The following is a 19,102-nucleotide window of genomic DNA, read 5'->3' on the forward strand; positions in this document are numbered from 1 at the left end:
TGCCGACTGCGAGCCAGGCCCAATCACCCAACATCCGTGCCCGAACTGACTAATGCTCTTATGGCATTAGTTCCCGCAGCGATGTTCCAACATCTAGTGGAAAGCCTTTCCAGAAGAGTGTAGGCTGTTACAGCAGCAAAGGGGGGACCAACACCATATTAATGTCCATGATTTTGGAATGAGCTGTTCAACAAGCAGGTGTCCACATACTTTTGGTCATGCAGTGTATGTTGCTAAGACGTTACGAAACGCTAGCTTTTTTCCTTTATGGCTTCAGCACTTTTTAAATGCTTAAAATGGCTAAAGCTTCCCCTGTATTTCATCCAGCTTTTATCCGAAATACCACTACATTTATTTCAGACAATTCCTTCTCCAAGACTAAAGTAAATTGATGTAGGATTCATGTTAGAAGATTTGAATGAGGCGATTTTACAATCAGGCCTTCCATTCTTTTAACAGCTCTGTTGGATGCCCTTGAGGATAAAATGTGGGACAAGGACATTACAAGTTCAATATGTTCAAATACAGATAAATAATTCAAACATCTACTGTCTTTCAGGACATTGCGGGCTGCGGAGAAAACAGAAGGGGTCAAAACTAAATGTAAAATTCAACCTCGCTACCCAACCATCGCCCTCCCATGAAAGGTGAAATGTATTCTCTTTTTTTTGCGGAGAAAGAAATGCTTGTAAAGCTCTGAGGACACTACACAACTCCTCCTCTCTACAGTTCCATTCTACATGTAGGCTGTCCACATATGCGATAATCTAACACCTGTGATTATATGGATTAATATCTATGTTGAATAAAAATATTGGATAAATCCACTAGTATTCCACAGCTTATATGTACATTTAAATGCTTTGTTTTGATTGTACTGTATACTCAAATACTGCATTCCATTTGCTTAATCAAACACACTCTACCTTTACTAAGAATAGGCTATCTATTGAAAGCCAGTCCAGTAGCCACATGTCACGTCAAGAAAACGACAGGTCGGCCTTGCTGTAGCAATTTGCAGAAGCTGGTGATGCATAAACAAAGATGTCCGGCCATCTCTAGCTAAGAAAGAAGAAAGAGATAGGACGACGACAGTTCACCACCATGGTCTTTTTTGCCTTTACCTCCCTTATCTCACCTCATTTGCTCACATTGTATATAGACTTATTTTTCTACTGTATTATTGACTGTATGTTTTGTTTATTCCATGTGTAACTCTGTGTTGTTGTATGTGTTGAATTGCTATGCTTTATCTTGGCCAGGTCGCAGTTGCAAATGAGAACTTGTTCTCAACTAGCCTACCTGGTTAAATAAAGGTGAAATAAAAAAATTCAAAAAGAGATAGGACGACGACAGTTGGATGAAGATAGGCTACTCAAACACAACACAACATTACATTCTAGGACTAGATCCAGCAGCCAAGAATAGCCTCTTGAGCAGAGAGAGGACAAAAACGACACTCAGCAACGAGAACGAGTGGGTGTTTCAGAACGATGGTCAAAATGACAAAGGACAGTGCGTTGGGGCACGTGACCTATCCACCAGGCTTTCAATTGACACACAATTCCATTGGGTTTTATGCATCAGCAGAACCAGCCCTCTACAATAGATGGCAATGGCAATAAATGGCCCTCGATTGAAAAAGAGCATAAGATGGATTTCAGAGCCGGCTGACTGACAGTCAGGTAGAACTGGGATAAGTAGCCTGAAAAGGGGGCGGTTTGCACTGTCCAATCCCGTGTCAGGGTCACAGGTGATGTCCTTCAGAAGCCTTGGGGAGGGGGAGTACGGTATCTTCCATCCTGCTCCCCTCACTGGCAATTCCCTCAAATGTCACACCAAAATAGATCTAATTTAGTTGGGTAAAAGATCCCTCTCCACACTCCATTACAGCTGTGTGTGGCCTATTTGAGCTGAGCTCGATCTCCACCAAAACCACATAAAAATAAATGATATGAGGAAGACTTTTGACCAGAGTGGAAAAAGAAACACGCCATTAAATCTGGCACTAGAATTACCCCCAATCTTTTTGTATATGTTTACATCACTTATTTTCTTGATTTCACACCATTTCAGAAGTCATCCTAGGATAACGTCAACGTCCTCTGTAGAATACTCGTGTATTTGCCTTTCTCCGGTGGTCGGCTGCATCATTAGATTCATTTATATTATTGCTTCTTCAAAGGACATTCAACATAGTATGTGATGGATGTGTTTTCAGAGTGGTGAAATGAAGTTCACTGCAACGTTACGTCAAAGACGCGGTCCTTATAAAAACATCTATCCAGCTCGACTGCTTCACCGCACAGACGTGGCAACGCAATCGTTGAATTTGTCTCGAGCAGGTGGATCTAAATACAATAAAGAATGCGACATACTTCCTTACACCTAAAATAAGTAACAAAGTAATTTTGTGTGGAAGTTAAAACATTTGTTTTACGTCGGAGGCAGAGCCATTGCATATGGTTTACATCGCCCGTCTCCCCTTGTCTATAGCAGGAACACACGCTGTTTAAATGGCCCAAATGTTGATTTAGACGTTCACAAAAATAACAGATTTTGACTATCACTAATGTCATGATACGTTTGGTAAAGTAATAAAGAATGTGAATGATCTTGGGTAGATGTTTCTAAAACAGATATGGACATATTATAATGTGTGAAAAGGCTTATTCATTCACATTTTTAAATTTATTTTTGTATATGGGTTATTATACTTTTATTATGTACTAGATCATATGGGTTGAAAAGTGTATTTTTTCTCAATCAGAGTAATAAGTGTATGTATGAAGAAATAAAGCTCTGACAGACTGTTTGAAACATCCAGAAAGCATGATCTTTGTCAGTGGCCAAAAATAGGGATATTTGTGGTGCACCACATTTCCGTATTTCATCCATTCATTATGGTTAAAATCACAAGAACAAATAAAAGATGTCAGCCTGTAGTCACTCTTCCCACTAGGGGAATGTGGAAGCCCCGGTAATCACATATGGCACAATAGCCTACCCATAATCCTCATTTATTTTATATTTCCGTGATGTCATTCTCTTTAAGCCGTGGCAAACAGGGGTGGGGGGGGGGGGGGGGGGGGTGATCCCTCATGTTCTTTCTCTATGCCCTCATTCCAGTCAGGGTAATAAGAGAACATTGTGATTTACTTTCACTGAACCGCGAGGAGTGCATCAGAGAGAATCTACTGCGGCAGGGCCATTCATATAGATTTAACTTTCCACAGTATTATACCAGATGTCTACACGTCTATTGTATTTCAGGCATGACCTTGGTCTCCATATGATGAGAAAGATCACTGGGGGAGAGAGGGAGAGAGAGAGAGCGAGAGAGAGCCCGAGAGAGAGAGCGCGAGAAAGAGAGAGCGCGGGAGCGAGAGAGAGAGGAAGAGAGAGAGAGAGAGAGAAAACTATTTAGTCCTCTCTAAATCCCTCCGCAACAGCAATACTGCATATAGAGTGGAGCTCAAAATAGATCCAAGGTTTCAAGTTCTCTTAAAAGAGTGCATGAATCATTCAGTTTACTTTCCCTGCTGATAAGGTGGTTTTAAGATTTTAGCACGATGTACATTTAGATTAGGAGGACCAAGCGAGTCACAGTCAAAGGAGGGCCTTCACTAGATAATTCTCATGCACTTTACTCCAGACCTGGGTTCAAATACTATTTGAAATATTTCAAATGCGCATCTGTCTGGAGTACCAGATAATTTGCAACTATGCTATTGGTTCCATTGCGCCAGGCAAGCTCAATCAAGCCCAGCTTAAAAGCATTTTCAATTATTTGAAATAGTATTTTTGAACCCAAGTCTGCTATACTAAAGATATTGGGATAGTCTTGTATCGGTCCTGTTGTCTAGTCTAGTAGAACCTGAAACATAAAGGGAAATCTCAGCTAAAACTGGAACGCACTCACAGAGATCGTGGCGACCCTAGGCCCATATCTTCTTTCATTTCTACTCCTTTAGAAGCTGATGATAATTGGATTTATTGGCTGACATAGGCTGACCTACATAAGACGACCCTAACAAATCCTCTCAGCGTGGGTGTGGGCATCCTATTCCCTCAATGTTGTCTCAATGTTGTCTCAATGTTGAAGGAGCATATTTTTATGTGTAACTGCTTTAGAACAACAGTACACAACAGATAGAGCTAGACGATAAGGTTTTCATCTCCACTCTCTCCGTTGTTCTATGCATCGCACAAAGTGTTCTAGTTGGGCTCAGGAAAGAGATGTGCGTCACCCTTTCCACATGATTAGTCATCTGCTCATGCAACTTTTCGCATTACCAAAATGGAAAGATGATGAGAAGAGACCTGTATATGCACATCCACTGAAGAGGGAAGGGGAGTGTGTGTGTGTGTGTGTGTGTGTGTGTGTGTGTGTGTGTGTGTGTGTGTGTGTGTGTGTGTGTGTGTGTGTGTGTGTGTGTGTGTGTGTGTGTGTGTGTGTGTGCGCGTGGGTGCGTGTGCGTGCGTCTGTCTGTTGTGCTCAGAGTATAAATGGTACACCATGAGTCACCATTAAGTAACTTTGCTCTCACCTCACCATCACCCACATGTGGTGTATGTGCTACCACCGTGTTCCAAGATGTCCCTGCGCTGTTCCGACACACATCTCCACTGACTGACTCACAGCGCAGGGCCAGAGAGGCCAAACAACATCTGCACGGACTCTATTGGCAGCGCACTTGACTGGACGAAGCTGCTGTGTGGTGAGAGGGGAGGGATATTGTGTCTACGTGGAGTGTATTAAGTGTGTCGGTGAGAGGGGTGAAAGAGAGAGAGAGATTGGAGAGAGAGAGAGATAGGGGAGAGATGGAGAGAGAGAATGAGAGAGAGAGCAAGAGAGAGAGAGAGAGAGAGAGAGAGAGAGAGAGAGAGAGACACTTTATCCAAGTTTCTATTCTAATCTAGACCATCAGCAACAGCTCCCCTGTGGTCGTGACTATATAAGAGCCCCACGTTGTCTTGCATTCTCAACAACAAAAGAAACACAGGCACAAACACAAACAAGCTAAAACTAGCTGGTTCTTAAAAGACCCTGGGTATCTTTCTACAGCAAGGCAAGGTCGGTACAAAAGTGAAAAACGAGGTAACAGAGAGAAAAGTATTTCTCTATAAGTCTCTTTCTCTCCCTCTACACACCAGATCTGGGTTCCAATTCTATTTGAAATTACACTGAGTATACAAAACATTAAGAACACCTGCTCTGTCCATGACATATACTGACCAGGTGAATCCAGGTAAAAGCTATGATCCCTTTTTGAGATCCCTTATTGATGTCAATGTTAAATCCACTTCAATTAGTGTAGATGAAGGTGGGGAGACAGGTTTAAGAATGATTTTTAAGACTTGAGACAATTGAGACATGGATTGTGTATGTGTGCCACAGAGGGTGAATGGACAAGACAAAACATTTAAGTGCCTTTGAACGGGGTATGGTAGTAGGTGCCAGGCACACCAGTTTGTGTCAAGAACTGCAACGCTGCTGGGTTTTTCGCTCTTAACAGTTTCCTGTGTGTATCAAGAACGGTCCACCACCCAAAGGGCATCCAGACAACTTGACACAACTGTGGGAAGCATTGGAGTCAACATGGGCCAGCATCCCTGTGGAACGCTTTCGACACCTTGTAGAGTCCATGCCATGACGAATTGAGGCTGTTGTGAGGGCTAATGTTCTGTATACTCAGTGTATTTTGAATACTGGATCTGTGCTTGATTCAGCACGCCTGTCGCAAAGGAACCAATCGAAAAGTTTCAAAGGTGCTTTATTTAGCCTCCTGACACTCCAGGTAGCAAACGCTAAATATTTCAAATAGTTTTTTAACTCAGGTCTGCTCTCCTTACACTGACTGATTATAACATAGAGAGGAAGTTATAAATCCAGTCTGTTAAAACTCTATTGTAAATGAAACCCCAGTGGGACAGGGACTGTAAAAACAGAGAGGAGGGCGACAGCAACGTAAACACACACCGGCCCCAGTCTGTAATCACCCAAACGGATCACACTCACCGCTCATTCCAGACCAGTCCCAATCAAAGCATTTCCTGTCCGTCACACTGGCCTGATATCCAATCAGCCTGATCATTTGGAGCACCACTGAATTCTCAATGCACTGGGCAGACGTAGGCTAGAGCAGGGTTTCCCAAACTTGGTCCTGGGGCCCTCCCTGGGTGCACGTTTTCATTTTTGCCCTAGCATTACACAGCTGATTCAAATTATCAAAGCTTGACGATGAGTTGGATATTTGAATCAGATGTGTAGTGCTACGGCCAAAACTAAAATATGCACCCAGGGGGGGTTACACTGGGATAGAGAAAGACTTATATGAGGACATAACACTACACTACCCATGATGCAACAAGTAATATGGCGACCATGATTGTTGATGTAAATCCACAATATGTACTACATTTATTTTACATGTACAGTATGTGTAGCAATTAACATCATTGCACTTGAAGTGTGTGTGAATAATGTGCATCCAATGATAGATTGGAAGGATCAAATGACAGATGTGATGCTTTTTCTTGGAACATATCAATCAGGATTATTGAACGAGCCATTAAAAATCCTGGATTCTAATTAAATGCGACACACGGACGCGAGTCAATAGGGTGAATTAGTGATATTATTAGTTATACTGGTACACTACGCAGTAGGAAAACACATGTAACACTGATCAACAACCATGTCATGTTGATCCACTAAATAGGTCACCCACAAGAATGTCAACTGGTAAACAAACAAAAAATGACAAAGTCCCTTACATGTACAGTAACAACAAAGAAATTAATACCTTTGGAAAAAGCCACTGAGTGACTAGACCTGTTTCCTAGCTTAGAGTCAATGAAAGCCGTTTTTGTTTAGTGGCTTTCTCTTGAAGGGGCCTGAGATACAGTAGCGTGTGTAATGTAATCTCCTGTCTCTGTGTTGAAGGGTAATACTTAAGACACAAAAAGCCTTGGACACACTCACAAAGGCGACTCTGTACTAGACTCCACACGTTGTACACAGACATAGGACACAACATTGACGGGCCCATCGCAAGTCTAAGTAACCCACATTAACGGCAGAACAACCGTATTGGATCATTCCCCATCCTTTTAAAATGGGCCATTAGGTATACTATATGTGCTTGAATTTGCCAATGATTCCACCTAAAAAGGTCAGGAAAATAAAGGCCATGATATGACAACAACATAAACTCCCAAAATCACCAAAAAATGGAGATGCAATAAACAAACAAAAAACAAGGTGATGACTAAAAGGGTCCTGGCTCATATTGCCACATAACTACATAGGAGCCATTATCACCAGCCCATCCTCCCCAATTAAGGTGCCACCAACCTCCTGCGATGGGTTGGAATAATGGCTCATTGTTTAGCTAGCTAGCTATCTACATGTCTAAACAAAAGACTCCACAGATGATTACATGACCCCTTCTAGTTAGCCAGGTGTGTCTGGAGGTGATAACGGCCATCTTTTGTATAATAACGTTAAAATATTTGTATCTGGAATTTGTCTTTCAGCATCAGTAGAACACGCCTGACTCTCCTCCACCAGTCATACAAGGAGAATGGTCTAATGCCTCCCATCAGAAAGAGAGCTGGCCCAAGCACAGGTTACACCTGAAGCATGAGGACCTGCAGCGAGTTGTGAACTTCATCAACAACTATGCAGAGGATAATACAATAGTATTACCAGGACGCCACCCAGGACACAAACACTTTGGTGGAAAGCTGCTGCCATCTCATATGACAAATGCAGCAGTGTCTCGTCTCCACAAGGAATCGATGACAACACTTGGAATGTAAAGCATAAACAACACGTTTTCATTATTTCATTTACCTCCAACATGATTGGCACTACTTTTATTGATCTCACATTATTTGTGTATTTTTCAGAGGTACATGTAGTCAGGCTGTCTTCCTTCAGGAATCTGTGGAGAAATTGCTGGAGTGGTCAAGGACAGCACTGTGACCGGGGGTCAACATCCCACAACAGGTTGGACTGCAGAATGGTACGGTGCTGGTGGAAAGTTATGGCTGGCAACAAAACACGACTGCGTACTTCAGGCCGCAACCACAGATCAAGTAGTACCAGCACTTCAGGTGAATATCATTTTCATTGCATTGTATGAGGTTATTCTTATTATCTATACTTGGGAGGTGAATTGATGTTATCTTCTTATGGCTGGAGGGGCAGTATTGAGTAGCTTGGATGAAAGGTGCACTGAGGTGCCCATAGTAAACGGCCTGCTCCTCAGTCATAGTTGCTAATATATGCATATTATTTTAGTATTGGATAGAAAACACTCTGAAGTTTTTAAAACTGTTTGAATTATGTCTGTGAGTATAACAGAACTCATATGGCAGGCAAAAACCTGAGAAGAAATCCAACCAGGAAGTGAGAAATCTGACGTTGGTCGAATTTCAACTCATCGCCTATTGAAAACACAGTAGGATATGGATCTGTTTGCACTTCCTACGGCTTCCACTAGATGTCAACAGTCTGTAGAACCTTGAATGAAGCCTCTACTGTGATGTGGGGCTGAATGAGAGGGGAATTAGTCAGTGGTCTGGCAGAGAGCCAGGTCCTGGTCACGCGCATTCCACATGATATCGACTTGCGTTCCATTACTTCTATAGACACAATTCTCCGGTTGGAACGTTATTGAATATTTATGATAACAACATCCTAAAGATTGATTCTATACTTAGTTTGACAAGTTTCTTCGACCTGTAATATAACTTTTTGAAGTTTTCGTCCGACGTTCGGCTGGACCTGCACGAGCGTTTGGATTTGTGTACTAAACGCGCTAACAAAAGTAGCTACTTGGACATAAATTATGGACATTACCGAACAAAAAAAACATTTCTTGTGGAAGCGGGAGTCCTGAGAGTGCATTCCGACAAAGATCAGCAAAGGTAAGTGAAGATTTATAATGCTTTTTATGAGTTTTGTTTGGCGGGTAACTGTATGGCTTCCTTTTGTGGCTGAACGCTGTTCTCAGATTATTGAATATTGTGCTTTTGCCGTAAAGATTTTTTAAATCTGACACAGCGGTTGCATTAAGAACAAGTGTATCTTTAATTCTATGTAAAACATGTATCTTTCATCAAAGTTGATGATGAGTATTTATGTTATTTGACGTGGCTCTGCAATTTCTCCGGATATTTTGGAGGCATTTCTGAACACTGCGCCAAAGTATACTGAGGTTTTTGGATATAAATATGAACTTAATCGAACAAAACATATATGTATTGTGTAACATGAAGTCCTATGAGTGTCATCTGATGAAGATCATCAAAGGTTAGTGATTAATTCTATCTTTATTTCTACTTTTTGTGACTCCTGTCTTTGGCTGGAAAAATAGCTGTGTTTTTCTGTGATTTTGCGGTGACGTAACATAATCGTTTATGTTGCTTTCGCTGTAAAGCCTATTTGAAATCGGACACTTTGGTGGGATGAACAACAAGATTACCTTTAAAATGGTATAAGATAAATGTATGTTTGAGGAATTTTAATTATGAGATTTCTGTTGTTTGAATTTGGCGCCCTGCACTTTCACTGGCGGTTGTCATATCATCCCGTTAACGGGATTGCAGCCATAAGAAGTTATACAAGGTTGTAATGTCTTCCACATTTTTTTGTCTATTTTCCTGTTTTACAGCTTCAATGCTCTGGAGCCTGGTGTTGTTGTCTGTCACGACTTCCACCGAAGTCGGCCCCTCTCCTTGTTCGGGCGGCGTTCGGCGGTCGACGTCACCGGCTTTCTAGCCATCGCCGCTCCATTTTTCATTTATCCATTTGTTTTTTCTTGTTCCCTGCACACCTGGTTTTCATTCCCCAATCACACTACATGTATTTATTCCTCTGTTCCCCCTCATGTCTTTGTGTGAGATTGTTTTGTGTTACGTGTCTATGTTGACGCGCTTTACTGATATGCGTTTATTTCCGTGTTTTCTTTCACGAGGTATGTTATTGTGTTTATACAATATTATTGTGACTGTTTGCGCGTTTGGACTTTTGCACTGGCTGGAGGTTTTGACGCAGTGGCGTCCGTCTGTTGGTTTCTCCTACATTAATAAAGTGTGCGCCTGTTCACAACTCTCTGCTCTCCTGCACCTGACTCCGCTCCCAGTCCGCACGCCATTGACATTGTCGCCAAGGAGCGTTCGGACTCAGTCAGGACCAGGTTTCAGCTGCTGCGCAACGCTGACGTCCTTCCTCCCATAGATGGTCTGCCTGTACAAGCACCACTTGGACTGGACACAACTAGACAAACCTATCTTTTTTAGAAGATCAGGGAGTTTTGCACATCACAATCTCCCTACCATCAATTGCACATCTCTAGCCAAAGCCACAGAAAAACGACAGAGTTAGAATTGGTCCGTAGTTACATTAGTCCGTTTTTTGTCCAAAATATTGAGTCATTGAACCTGAAACAGTGCATCCCGGATGGTTGGAGGAAGCAAACAATGTACCAGGCCAGCTGTGATTTACAACCTGATAGCAATATTTGCTGGACTACCAAGAAATGTTTTGTTGAATTGTATTAATCATGCATTGAACTGTATCCATCTATTATACGAACAATGCCTTACTCTACGCCATGGAATTTTTTGTCAACTATAACTTATTTTTAAAACCTCTTATAAAATTGGTTTTGTAGCATAAACTGGGAATTTGATATGTACTAATATTATGATTGTCTTTTTGTTTCATATCTGCAAAGTAGTTAAAACGCTCTCTGTAACACTTTAAAGTACAGTAGGTGCTGATTGACATATGACCAGTCTGACCGACAATAGTGCCGAATAGTTTGCCCAATTTACAAGCAACCAATGTGTGTCCAGTGATGTCGTCAGGAAAAAGCATGTAGTCAACACGGTAGACCTTGTGCTTCTGCACTGAGCAACCAATAAGCTGCTAAATCTATCCTTCAACCCCTCATTATACGCAGTCAATCAAGACTTACAAGAAAATACAAACTTACTAGGAAAGGTGGAGAGGGTCTTTGCCTCATGCTCTCCTTCTCTCCCTCCACCTCGCTCTTTCTATCTCTCCCTCCCTCTTCCATTCTCCCCACCTCCCACCCTCCTTCGCTCTCTCTCTCTCTCTCTCTTGCTCTCTCTCTGTGTAGGCAAGTGCTAATTGATGAGTAGTTGGAACTTTGTTATGTTTTGTTTAAACACCAAGGCTTTGCCGCAGTATCAACAAAGCGTGGAGATCTAAACACTGCCATATGTCAACCAAGGCGTTGGCTGTGAGCACTCTGCTCCCCTCCCTCCCGTCCAAACCGCAGGTTGACGTTTATTGTCATGAATCTTGCCCTGGAAGCAGAACTGAGCGATTTCCGCTAGATGGGCCAGCTGCAAAGTCAAAATTGTCTATATTGTAAAAATCCATGAACACAAAAATGTAAGGTTAGAGTTAGGCATTAGGGTCAGCAGTGTGTTTAAGGTTAGGATTAAGGTTAGGGTTAGCTTTAAAATTGTATGACTTTGTGACTTGTGCTGGCTTGTGACCACTCTGCAGAGCTGCCTCCAAGATTCATGACAATAAATGTCAACCTGCGTCCAAACCACTGGAGTGAGTGTCGGTCCGATCCTATCTTACACTCCTGGGCCCGTATTCACAAATCATGTCAGAGTAGCGGTCCTGATCTAGGATCTGTGACACTTTGTGAATACGGGCCCTGAGCTCCCAACAGGCTAGTTAGACAGAAATCTAACAACACCTTCAAATACTGTAAAACCTCACAACACCAAGTCTGCTGGAGGAAGTTTGTGTATGAACTCTGCCCTCCAAGGAGCGAATGGGTTTGAGACAAGTAAGTGAAACCCATTTCGGTAACAACAAATCTACACCTTACCTTACCTGGAGTAGGTCACACAGCTATAGGTTTTGGGAACTACATAAGAACTACACAATAAATAAGCAGTTAGGGCAACTTTTCGGAGGCATTATTGGTGTTTAACAAATGTATTGAATGTTTCTAGAAGAGAAAACTACAATGTGGATGACCCCCAGCGGGGTAGTTGCACTGAATCCGTATCATTCCTTTGTTTGTGCTTTCCATACTTCGCTAATAGATATTTGAATGCTTATGTTGATAAGTCACCTAGTCACCACAAAGAGAATGTCTCTTGACCATAATGGAGGTATAACCTTTAGGATTAATTGGTGAACCTTGAACCGGACTACTCACCTGGCTTGGTGACCGAAACTCCTGGTTATTGTCATTCATGTACATGTTGTCACCATCAAACTGTGAACAGAAAAAGAAAAGAAAACAAAACATTTTGTGAATAATAAGCAAGATAGCGGCCGTCCAGAGTGGTGCAGCGGTCTAAGGTACTGCATCGCAGTGCTAGAGGCGTCACTACAGACCCAGGTTCCATCCCATTCTGTGTCACAACCGGCCGTGATCGGGAGTCCCATAGGGTGGCGCACAATTGGCCCAGCATTCGGTCGTCAGTTGAACGTTGTTTCCTCCAACACATTGCTGTGGGTTAAGCGTGCAAGTGTTAAGAAGCGCGGTTTAGGTGGGTCATGTTTCCGAGTACGCCTGACTCGACCTTTGCCTCCCAAGCCCGTTGGGGAGTTGCAGCGATGAGACAAGATTGAAATTGGGAATAAAAAAGGGGGTAAAAAATGTATTTTATAAATAAATAAGCAAGAGCGAGCGAGAGAAGTAGTGATGGCTCTACGGGAGGCAAGGAGCGTGAGTCTAATGACTTTGTCACATTCACTAAACCTCGTTGCGGTGGCTTCGGTAATTACTGTTCGTCAGTGGGGCGGTAATTAGTTGAGCCGAGTGACAAGCGTTGGGCTTCCCCTGTGGGAATGTTCATACCGTGTGTTTGTGTGCATGTGTGTACTGTTTCTCTCTGTGTGTGTGTGTGTGTGTGTGTGTGTGTGTGTGTGTGTGTGTGTGTGTGTGTGTGTGTGTGTGTGTGTGTGTGTGTGTGTGTGTGTGTGTGTGTGTGTGTGTGTGTGTGTGTGTGTGTGTACAATGTCTCTGTGTGCGTGCGTGTCTGAGTGCTGTTGAAGTTAGGTGATTCATGTCTCTCACAGGTAGGTAATAAGGAGTGTTCTAGTCATGGAGAGAACACTTGCTGCAGGTGCCAAAACACTGCTAAGTATGTTTTAATAAAGGATTAATACACAAGTGGGCGTGATTTATTGTGGTTTTAGAACTGCTGTGCTGTGGTCATACAGTAGGTATGAGACGAAGCCAAGGCTTCGCACGCCTCTTGGCCAATCAGATTGCATGGCAGAATGTTATGATATGGCCCTAAATGCCTAAAACTGGACGTACTATAGCGCTATGTTGTTGAAGCTATGTTGTTTTAACTACAGTATGCTGCTATGGTTAGCTTAACTGACTGGTCACTTAAGCTAAGATACTCAGACACAGGCCCGTTTAAGGGCTCTGGGCCAGATAGATCAAGCGTCTCAGAGTAGGAGTGCTGATTTGGGATCAGTTTAGCATTTTTGTTCACAATTAATAAGATTACATTGACAGGGAGGACCTGATCCTAGATCAGTACTACTATTAAGTTGGAATCGTCCTGCCTGTCTGAGGAAAGATTGATGGTAGTGTGCGCAATCACAATAGTCAGTGGTGGAAAAAGTACCCAATAGTCATACTTGAGTTAAAGTAAAGATAACTTCATAGAAAATGACTAAAGTAAAAGTAAAAGGCACCCAGTAAAATTCTACTTCAGTAAAAGTCTAAAAGTATTTGGTTTAAAATATACTTAAGTATAAAAAATAAATGTAATTGCTAAAATATACTTAAGTATCAAAAGTAAAATTATAAATAATTTTTAATTCCTTAAATCAAGCAAAGTAGATGGCACCATTTAAAAAAAATATTTGTTTAGGACAGTCAGTGGCACACTCCAACATTCAGATATCATTTGTGTTTAGTGAGTCCGTCAAATCAGAGGCAGTAGCGATGACCAGGGATGTTCTGTGATAAGTGCGTGAATTGGACAATTTAAGCATTCTAAGCATTCAAAATGTAATGAGTACTTTGGGTGTCAAGGAAAATGTATGGAGTAAAAAGTACAATATTTTCATAAGGAATGTAATGAAGTAAAAGTAAAAGTAGTCAAAAATATAAATAGTAAAGTAAAGTACAGATACCCCAAAAAACTACTGAAGTAGTACTTTAAAGTATTTTTACTTAAGTACTTTACACCAGTGACGATAGTCATCTAAAGACTCATCTTTTAAGAATTGGGAAAGTTCACAAAGCCCAAACTGAGAACACTACAAAAGAATAAGATGGTTGCAATTGTGATGGTGAAAAAAGTGTTATAAATATATTCCCTGTGCAACCTTGGACTCTCCATAGCACTCAGCTCTGTAGTGAAGCGGTTTGATAAACCTTGGACTCTCCATAGCACTCAGCTCTGTAGTGAAGCGGTTTGATAAACCTTGGACTCTCCATAGCACTCAGCTCTGTAGAGAAGCGGTTTGATAAATCTTGGACTCTCCATAGCACTGAGCTCTGTAGTGAAGCGGTTTGATAAACCTTGGACTCTCCATAGCACTCAGCTCTGCAGAGAAGCGGTTTGATAAACCTTGGACTCTCCATAGCACTGAGCTCTGTAGTGAAGCGGTTTGATAAACCTTGGACTCTCCATAGCACTCAGCTCTGTAGTGAAGCGGTTTGATAAACCTTGACAGTGACCTCACCACCCATCGGCTAATACAGACAGTTCATAGACACATATCAACGCCAACTCTCAAACTGCTGTGGAAGTATATTGAAAGTCATGAAGAAGAGCCAATGTTTCTTGTTTATTGACAAAAGTCATTCTTTGCATAGCGCGTGCCATATCGCATAGCTCTGTGTAAAAGGGAACAGACAGACAGCAATGAAAACATGATCAAACTAGACAGCATTCCATTTCAAATTCCAGAGATGTGGAGATACATGGCGATTCAGTGTGTGGTATTTTCCGAGCCAGAAGACATGGACTGAAGGTTTACTACCTAGATAAACAGAAGAAAAATATCAGGGAACACAAATGGGCCACTACAATTAGCTAAGAAAGTATGTCCTGAGAGCACTAATGGATACAATTCCTGAGGGTGAACGAAAACATCCACAATGGAAGACATTAAAAACAATTTCATAAGAGGGGAGAGTGGTAAATAAAGAGAGAGAGATATGATAGATACAGCGCCTTCAGAAAGTATTCACACCCCTTGACTTTTTCCACATTTTGTTGTGTTACAGCCTGAATTTCAATGGTTTACATTTAGATTTTTTTCACTGGCCTACACACAATAGCCCATAACGTCAAAGTGGAATTAATAAAAAAGGAAAATATGAAATGTCTTCATTCAATAAGCATTCAACCCCATTTGTTATGGCAAGCCTAAATATGTTCAGGAGTAAAAATGTGTGTAACAAGACACAATAAGTTGCATGGACTCACTCTGTGTGCAATAATAGTGTTTAACATGATTTTTTAATGAATACCTCATCTCTATAGACCACACATACAATTACAGTGGGGCAAAAAAGTATTTAGTCAGCCACCAATTGTGCAAGTTCTCCCACTTAAAAAGATGAGAGAGGCCTGGAATTTTCATCATAGGTACACTTCAACTATGACAGACAAAATGAGAGAAAAAAAGCCCGAAAATCACATTGTAGGATTTTTTATGAATTTATTTGCAAATTATGGTGGAAAATAAGTATTTGGTCAATAACAAAAGTTTATCTCAATACTTTGTTATATACCCTTTGTTGGCAATGACAGAGGTCAAACGTTTTCTGTAAGTCTTCACAAGGTTTTCACACACTGTTGCTGGTATTTTGGCCCATTCCTCCATGCAGATCTCCTCTAGAGCAGTGATGTCTTGGGGCTGTTGCTGGGCAACACGGACTTTCAACTCCCTCCAAAGATTTTCTATGGGGTTGAGATCTGGAGACTGGCTAGGCCACTCCAGGACCTTGAAATGCTTCTTATGAAGCCATTCCTTCGTTGCCCGGGCGGTGTGTTTGGGATCATTGTCATGCTGAAAGACCCAGCCACGTTTCATCTTCAATGCCCTTGCTGATGGAAGGAGGTTTTCACTCAAAATCTCACGATACATGGCCCCATTCATTCTTTCCTTTACACGGATCAGTCGTCCTGGTCCCTTTGCAGAAAAACAGCCCCGAAGCATGATGTTTCCACCCCCATGCTTCACAGTAGGTATGGTGTTCTTTGGATGCAACTCAGAATTCTTTGTCCTCCAAACACGACGAGTTGAGTTTTTACCAAAAAGTTATATTTTGGTTTCATCTGACCATATGACATTCTCCCAATCTTCTTCTGGATCATCCAAATGCTCTCTAGCAAACTTTAGACGGGCCTGGACATGTACTGGCTTAAGCATGGGGACACGTCTGGCACTGCAGGATTTGAGTCCCTGGCGGCGTAGTGTGTTACTGATGGTAGGCTTTGTTACTTTGGTCCCAGCTCTCTGCAGGTCATTCACTAGGTCCCCCCGTGTGGTTCTGGGATTTTTGCTCACCGTTCTTGTGATCATTTTGACCCCACGGGGTGAGATCTTGCGTGGAGCCCCAGATCGAGGGAGATTATCAGTGGTCTTGTATGTCTTCCATTTCCTAATAATTGCTCCCACAGTTGATTTCTTCAAACCAAGCTGCTTACCTATTGCAGATTCAGTCTTCCCAGCCTGGTGCAGGTCTACAATTTTGTTTCTGGTGTCCTTTGACAGCTCTTTGGTCTTGGCCATAGTGGAGTTTGGAGTGTGACTGTTTGAGGTTGTGGACAGGTGTCTTTTATACTGATAACAAGTTCAAACAGGTGCCATTAATACAGGTAACGAGTGGAGGACAGAGGAGCCTCTTAAAGAAGAAGTTACAGGTCTGTGAGAGCCAGAAATCTTGCTTGTTTGTAGGTGACCAAATACTTATTTTCCACCATAATTTGCAAATAAATTCATTAAAAATCCTACAATGTGATTTTCTGGAGAAAAAAAATCTCATTTTGTCTGTCATAGTTGAAGTGTACCCATGATGAAAATTACAGGCCTCTCTCATCTTTTTAAGTGGGAGAACTTGCACAATTGGTGGCTGACTAAATACTTTTTTGCCCCACTGTATCTGTAAGGTCCCTCAGTTAAGCAGTGAATTTCAAACACAGATTCAAACACCAGGGAGGTTTTTCAATGCCTCACAAAGAAGAGCACCTATTGGTAGATGGGTAAAAACACAAAAAGCAGACATTGAATATCATTTTTAAAATGGAGAAGTTAATAATTGCACTTTGGATGGTGTTTCAATACACCCAGTCACTACAAAATACAGGTGTCCTTCCTAACTCAGTTACCGGAGAGGAAGGAAACCGCTCAGGGATTTCACCATGTGGCCAATGATGACTTTAAAACATTTACAGAGTTTAATGGCTGTGATAAGAGAAAACTGAGGATGGATCAAGAACATTGTAGTTACTCCACAATGCTAACCTAATTGACAGAGTGAAAAGAAGGTAGCCTGTACAGAATTGTTTTATCTCGAAAACATGCATCCTGTTTGCAACAAGGCACTAAGGTAATACTACAAGAAATGTGGCAAAGCAATTCACTTTTTGTTCTGAATACAAAGTGATATGTTCGGGGTAAATCCAATATAACACATTATTGAGTACCACTCTCATATTTTCCACCATAGTGGTGGCTGCATCATGTTATGTATATGCTTATAATCGTTAAGGCCTGGGGAGTTTTTCAGGATAAAAAATAATCTGACTGGAGCTAAGTACTGGCAAAATCCTAGAGGAAAATTTAGTTCAGTCTGCTTTCCACCAAACACTGGGTGCTTAATTCACCTTCAGCCTGGACAATAACCTAAAACACAAGGCCAAATCTACACTGGAGTTGCTTACCAAGACAGTGAATGTTCCTGAGTGGCCGAGTTATAGTCTTGACTTAAATCTGCTTGAAAATCTATGGCAAGACCTGAAAATGGTTGTCTTGCAATGATCAACAACCAATTTGACAGAGCTTGAAGAATTTAGAAAAAAATAATGGGCAAAGATTGCACAATCCAGGTGTGGAAAGCTCTTAGAGACTTACCCATAAAGACGCACAGCTGTAATCGCTACCAATGGAGATTCTAACATGTATTGACCCAGGAGGTTGAATACTTATCTAACTAAGATATATTCATGTTTTATTTGTCTTTTTAAATTTTTTACAAACGTTAAATTAAAAAAAATCCACTTTGACATTACAGAGTATTTTGTGTAGATCGTTGACAGAAAATGGAACTGTAGATAGATAGAAAGATGAGTTACAGACAGAGCAATAGAAAGAGAGAGAGAGAGAAAGAGACAGCGTTCTAAATAGTAGGCATTTTTGGGATGCGAAAATATAATGTTTCATAGTGTGTGAAATTTCTAAAATGTAGTATGTTTTAAATGCCAGGATGTCATACTGTTTCGGTTTTCATCTAGTACGAATTCACTGCATGCTATTGAGGAAGAGAATCGTCTATTCATAACCATAATCAGATTAGGGGATGTGCTGTACCAAAATTAATGAATGGCGGGAAACAACGCAATTCCACATTAGATGACGCATGTTGATATTTGTAGCTTACTGCATACATTTTTACCAAACAGTGTGTTCTAAATAGTACGTCGTTTGATTAGTACACAATATGCAGTTTTAGTAAATAGTAGGCAACATGGATTTCAGACACGGCCGGGGAGAAAGAAAGATACAGAGAAAGGATGAAAGAGAGGGAGAGAAAGAGAGGGATTCACAATTTACACCAAATTATTGCTAGTAATGACTGGGGTAAGAGCAGTGGCCCGAAGCAATGGTTGGTTAATGATGCATTTCAAGGAAACCTTGTGAGGATCTACTTGCTTATTCTAATGAAAACATTAATATTCGTCCCTATAGATTCACCACCCAGACACAAATAAGATGTCTTAATGACACCTCAGTTTCTTGTCTCCAAGAATATATTCAACATATTTTAGCACGGCACAAAACACAATCATAATTATTTTTGGGGTCAAAAGTTTGGACACACCTACT

At 41.4% G+C, this 19,102-nt stretch overlaps 1 protein-coding gene across 4 annotated transcripts in view; it reads right to left on the bottom strand.

Moving 5' to 3' along the window:
* The window catches only part of LOC139557213 (TOX high mobility group box family member 2-like), a 135,653-nt gene that overhangs the window by 43,022 nt on the left and 73,529 nt on the right, over nucleotides 1-19,102 (bottom strand). For 2 of the 4 annotated variants that reach the window (XM_071371718.1, XM_071371720.1), the window contains one exon: nucleotides 12,228-12,287. The exons of the other annotated variants lie outside the window; for them this stretch is intronic. In XM_071371718.1, coding sequence (XP_071227819.1) covers nucleotides 12,228-12,287 — 60 coding nt within the window. The remainder of the gene's footprint in view (nucleotides 1-12,227; nucleotides 12,288-19,102) is intronic. 4 annotated transcript variants of the gene reach the window in all.

The sequence above is a fragment of the Salvelinus alpinus genome, chromosome 28, assembly GCF_045679555.1.
Source record: "Salvelinus alpinus chromosome 28, SLU_Salpinus.1, whole genome shotgun sequence".
NCBI lineage: Eukaryota > Metazoa > Chordata > Actinopteri > Salmoniformes > Salmonidae > Salvelinus > Salvelinus alpinus.